This window comes from Felis catus, chromosome B3, assembly GCF_018350175.1.
Source record: "Felis catus isolate Fca126 chromosome B3, F.catus_Fca126_mat1.0, whole genome shotgun sequence".
Taxonomy (NCBI): domain Eukaryota; kingdom Metazoa; phylum Chordata; class Mammalia; order Carnivora; family Felidae; genus Felis; species Felis catus.
In genome coordinates this window covers 30877823-30883822 of record NC_058373.1, presented here as the reverse complement: position 1 = coordinate 30883822, position 6000 = coordinate 30877823, and the positions used below count along the sequence as shown (strand labels likewise).

Here is a 6000-nt window from a genome sequence, read left to right as displayed (position 1 = left end):
CTTATCTCCCTCAAACTACAATGCTGAATAGTCCAGTTGCCCAAGAATTGGTCCCACTCTGTCATTTACCTGCATGTGATGACATGGAAATGGACACTGGTAGGCCTCCTAAACTGAGGACCCTGGGACACCCTTCACCTCAGATGTCCCATCTTAGCTGACAGGGACAGGATGGGGGACCATCGCTAGAGGGAGTAAGTTAGGTGAAAAAAAACAGCACTCAAATGGGAAGAAGCGTGAGTTGGCCTGAAATGCTCTCTTTCCCCTGAACACTTGATCTTATGTTCTCAACTGTACAGTCCAGGATTTGACAGCAGTTCTCTTGCTTTGTTCACCAATTCTCCGGTGTGAGAGCCTTAACTTCCTCAACAGATCCAAGCTCCTTCTCGGTCTTCCCCTTCCCTTCCCTCTTGAAACACCTAGCACAGGTAGGCTCACATTGGGTAGTCACTCTCTTCACAATGGTAAAAGCTACAAGTAAACTACGGCAGTAGGGGAAAGCTATTGATCCCTTGCTTTCAGATTTAGGAAACACCAATTTGCTAACCTTCCTCAGAGTCAGGAACATGGACTAAGACAATGCTTCTGAAACCTGGCTCATCCTATCTTTCAATCACCTACGAGGCAGGACCCAGGAATCTGCATTTTTATGGAGTTCTTGCCAGTCATGACCTCACCAAGGCTCAGATGTGCGACTCATGTATAACTACTGAATTTGCAGAGCGGTCTGGTTACAGCCTCTTCAAACAAAAGACAGTTCAAGACTACCTCCTCCAGATCTCTTATCATTAATCCTGTTTCCTCCACATTTCCCTAAACCCCTCTGATTTCCCAGATTTCAAGTATCTCTGTTCACCTCTTATGTTTGCTTGCCGCCAACAGAACAAAGACTCATCCAGGGAAAGGACTGGCTTAGTCTTTTATTCTACACTTCAGCTCATGATTGAAGTGAGAAAGTCAAGAAATATGGCAGGTCAGGAGATGGATCCTTACAGGGACTTTAGTAGGAGTGAACAGCAGGTCCTTTTGAGTCAGATGACCAGGATTCTTGATTGGCTAATTAAATTTTCCTGTGCCTCAGTTTTATTTTGGTCAATACCTACCTCAAAAGGTTGTTTTGAGGGTGGTGAATAACATCTAGAAAGCGCTTTGAATAGTTTGTGGAATAGAATTAAGGACCCAGTAAATGTTGGCTGCTATGACTTTTATTAAGAACATCCCAATATTTGCACACTCTCCAGGCCAGAACTGTCCCAACTGGGCAGGCTGTCACTGGTCAACAAGGAGTAGCTACATGGCACAGGGAGTGGTGCTACATGGACAAAGCTCCTGGTTCCATTCTAAGAGAGATGGAAGATCTTCCCACAGAGACCAGTGTACCCCTATACATGGTGTTTCCTTGGGAGGATGATCCCTTTGGTACTCTGGAGACCTCAGGACCTGACACCAGGAGGTTCTACCTGGGAGCATCAGTCCCCAACTCTGTTACCCAACATGCATCATGGGGCCAGGATCAACTACCTGGAATTTAAGAATGGTTTATGCTCTGCAAGGAGAGCTAAAACAAAACAAAACAAAACAAAAACAAAAAAACAAAAAACCCTCTGGTTTCCTAGGTCAAAACACTATCTTGATCTTTGAAAGGGCAATTTGGTGAAGAGGCCAAAGTCTTTGTAAGCACACCAACCTGAGCTCCAGTTCCAGAGCAAATCACTGTAATCTTCCGGACCTTACCTTCCTCATCTATACAGAAATAGAAGGTAGTGAGAATAATAATCTCACTGGATTATTGCTAGGTTTGAATGAGGTGATGGGGGGGAAAGCACCGAGCATAAGAGATTGGCACCCAGCAAGCATTCAACTGGTGGTTCCCTTTGCCAGCCCAGAGCTAGGGCCATGGCCTATGGACAAGGTAGATGGCTCTGAGAACTGAGTCTCAGATTCCCAGGCCTCGGGTCCCTCCCTGCCTCCCCATCCCTCCCGGACCAGCTCTTGGACCCCCTCCTCACCTTCCCAGCCCCAGACTGCTACTAAATTGATGAAGCTAAAAGGGTTTGATCATGTCGGTATATTTATATGTAAATACAAAACTGTATCGCTATAAGATATTGAATATGAACATTTACAATTATTTTCTGAATCTGACTCAGTCCATTGACGTTAAATACAAAATGAAGAGATTGTAAAAATAAGAATATATACATTCAAAGAGCTTATTACAGTATAAAATTATTGAGGTCTGATCAGCTGCCAACCTCATCTGTGATGGGGGAAGGTTTAGGGGTTCCTGGGATTTTCTTGGGAATGTGGAGTGCCGGGGACTCTTGATTCCATCCCTGGCACATCAGGCTGGGGAGGCCGGGAGCAGACAGGGACAGGTTGGGTGAATAGGGGGCAAACAGTGATTGCAGGGAACTGCCTCACCCAGCCAGGGGTCAAGCTTTTTATTGACACAGAACCCACCCAGCTTGAGCTCCAAAGTGTGGCAGGCTGCTAGGCAGGAAGAGATGGGCATTTGAGTGGACAGGGCCAAGTTGCGTAAGGAAAGGAACTTTCTAGAAAAGAAAAAGCTCACTCCCAAGGAGGGATTCTCATAGTAGTTTCCTTTCTCCCACACCTAGTTTCCCTCTCTTTCCCTCTAAGACTTCGTACCAATTGCTCTTGGCTCTGACTGCTCAGTGAGTTCATTTCTACTCCCAGACCCCAAGCTCCAAGGGACAGTGAGAGGAAAGAGGGGTCTGGAATCACAGTGGAGGTCTATTCCTCAAATTGGCAAAGTAAACAAAGTAAAATCATCAGATAAGAGCAATTCATGCTGAGTTAAACCAGTGTCACCACAAACCAGAATTCTCGGCTGCAACAGGCAGTCTCCTGGAAAGAGATAAGTCATTATGTGAGAATGAAGGCCTGTGGCAGGAGCATGAAGAGTGGATGTGTGTGTTCTTTTCCACCACTCTGCGGTCTGACAGTAAGAGATATGATCCCCAACCCCAGCTAGTCCAGGATAAACAGTAGGGTCCAAGAAGCAAGCAGTCCTGAACTGCAACACGGAACCCCAGGAACGTCTACAAAGGAGTATCTCTGTGTATATGTATTTATAGAATACGACCATAGTATCACATACAATATATATTATATACACACGTACATATGGACCCATACATGTAAGTGCGCACACATACACACACACACAGAGAATGACAGAAAAGACTGGAATACACGCCCTAGGTATAAACGTGCTTGGCACTGGGGACGTTCTCTAAAGTATGTAACTTGGTCAAGCTCTCTGGGAAGGAGGGTGGATGCTCACACCAAACCTCCCCATCAAATCCTAGCAAAGGGAAGGAATGGCAAAGAGACCTCGAGAAGGAGAATGGCATTGGGAAAGGGGGGAGGGAGGTTCCTTCCCCACTTACCTCGGGGCCCCTGGCAAAAACCGATAGCCACAATTTGGTTTTAATAAGGCACAGTTCGATAGCAGGTGCTAGGAGTTAAGAACACATTGCTGCTGGCCCTTTCTAGTGGCAACTTCACCACATCTATCTAGCCAAAGGGAAAGACTGCCTTGCGTGCACGAGTGCGCCAGGAGACACAAGTAAAAGGTTGGTCCATTGCTTCAGCGTAACTGGTGGCAACCTACAGGCTCAGCGGTGTCCAGGGTAGTTTAAGGAAGGATGGCCAGCAGGTAGGAGGATCGTGGGACAGTTACTGACCCTCCATGGCCAGGAGGTTGTGACTGGAGGGCACCATGCCCTCCCTCTCTGCGAACTCCAGGATTGCCTTGTAGCAAAAATAGTACTGCTCAGGGGTCTGGATGCTGAAGGCCCTCTGGGTCCTCATGCGGGACACTGTCTGGAACACATTAAGGGTGCCAAGCTCCTCCAGCTGTGCCAGGCAGATGTCCAGTGAACAGAAGGTACCTGAAGGAAGGAAAAAAGTGGTCATACCTGGTCTAGCTCTCCTGCATCCCTCCCTGTACCAAATGACCCAGGCAGGTTGGATGAATGAATTCAAAGGCAGGGTGCCTCATGGCAGGAAGCCAGCTGGCCTTAGGCCTGAAAGGATTCGAGGAGAAGGTCACTTTGGACTGTTGGGAGTCCAGAGAAGTGAGAAGGCCTCTTGTCTCTCAGGACAGTATGGAGGTAACAGGAAGAGTAGGTGGAAAGGTGACAGATAGGAACTGCCTGCTTTAATCTTAGAATGACAGCATTCCCACACCTGGCCCCTAATTTTCAGAGACTCCACAACTTTTCCACAGAGACCTAACACAAACCTATTCTTCCTGACTTTCTCCCAAAGGGACCTCTGAACTAGAAAGGCCAGCAGTCCCTGCCATGCACATCCCCTTAAGGCAAAAGCTGCTAACTAGCTCCAGAATGGAGAGCACAGCACAGGGTGGGGATGTCCTTAGGGAGGGGGATGGGAAAGAAGCAACAGCCCAGCTGCACTCCCTGGGACACCCAGGTGACAGTGATGGGGTCAGAAGACCATCATGCTGACGGGAGGTATAAAGCATCAAACCCTAGGGGCCTGGCCTGTCAAGTGTATTCTGGCCAGTACAGCTGGCACCAGGGATACCAAACGTACATAAGGAGGAACTTTCATGGCGATTCACCACCACTGGATCAAATTCTTGCAAATTGGCAGTAAGAGCATTGTTATTACTCCCATCCTTACTGCCTCTGGAGCTGCTGCATCAGGTGCATTACCTGTCCTGCCAATGCCCGCACTGCAGTGGACCACAATGGGTGGCTCAGGGCACTGCCCTTTGGAACGTGCACCCATGCTGCTGACGGCCAGCCTCTGCTGGTTCCTGACCACTCTTAAGAAGTCAATGAGAGAAGCTGCTGAGGAAGGGACACCATAGTCTGGCCAGCTCAGGAACTGAAAGTGGGTCACCTGGCGTTTCTGCCGTTCCTTGAATGGGAAAAGAAGCAAAAGTTAATGAGGTCATTTCCGCTTGCCCTGACTACCTTTGGCTTTTCTATATTCTCAACACCCTGGTATCCCCACCACCAAGGTTCCTGCCTACCACCCTTAACTTCTTCCACAATCGCTTCTCTACAAACCCAAAAGAAAGGTTAAGTGTCTGGAGAGGACACAATTCTCTATATCGGAGGATCCAGATTTCTTACAATTTTTATTCCTAAGTAATGCCACTGCTGGGTTGAGACAATATGGCTCTATTGGCTCTGAGCTGAATATCCTGATCTTGTTCCCAGAAAAATGAAAGTAACTTATAAGCTGCCTGGAATCCTGCCTATTCCCTCTGGAGATTTTCTTTACAGTAAAGGTTCTCCTCCAGCTTAAAAAAAGTGAGAAAATAGAAACTGGGATTTACCTCCGTGTTGTGAATTTCTAACGTTGTTTTCTTATAATGGTTCATGTTCTCCACGCCTAGATTGGTCACCGTGAGGAAGCCGAATCGGATCCGAGAGTCTCTTTCTAAAGGCCAGTACTGGCCACACTTTCTCCTGCCGCCCTCCTCAAAGCTGAAGACAACACAGAGCAAGGTAAGCCTTCTGTCCTCCCTCTCCGCAGCAGTAAGCCCGCTGTCCCCATGATCTGCGGTACCCCTAGCAGCAATGTCATCTTTTGCATTGCTTCTAACCGGTATCTTGGCTTCTGGGCAGGAAAGGAAGAACACCTTCGTTCTAAACACATATAATGATAGCTAATTTTCTGCATGTACTCACTTAGCAGACATTTATTGAGTGCCTGCTACACCATTTGGCCCCTTTTCTGATACTTCTTGGTACTCTTCACACATCTGGGATAAATACTGGGTGAACAAAAAAAGACAGTAGAGGAAATGTGGTGGGCCACACTGAACTCTCTGTCCTGTGTCTCAGCCACTGTTCATTCCCTTCCCCATTACGGGCCCTGGGCTGAGAGGAGTGGGAAAGGCACAGCTCCTGGGAGCCAGCATGAGGTTTGGGTAAAGGTCTAAAATCCACGTCACTGCCCTTTAGTGGCTCCAAAGTGCTCCATGGTGGTCCT

The 6000-nt window shown here is 47.7% G+C and overlaps 1 protein-coding gene across 3 annotated transcripts in view; it reads right to left on the bottom strand.

Annotated features, from left to right (window-relative positions):
- Positions 1-1187: 1187 nt before the first annotated feature.
- The window catches only part of PTPN9 (protein tyrosine phosphatase non-receptor type 9), an 82808-nt gene continuing 77995 nt past the window's right edge, over positions 1188-6000 (bottom strand). For all 3 annotated transcript variants that reach the window (XM_045059008.1, XM_045059009.1, XM_023255050.2), the window contains 3 exons: positions 5342-5492; positions 4710-4917; positions 1188-3920 (listed from right to left, as the gene is read on the bottom strand). In XM_045059008.1, coding sequence (XP_044914943.1) covers positions 3706-3920; positions 4710-4917; positions 5342-5492 — 574 coding nt within the window. In that variant the 3' untranslated portion in view covers positions 1188-3705. The remainder of the gene's footprint in view (positions 3921-4709; positions 4918-5341; positions 5493-6000) is intronic.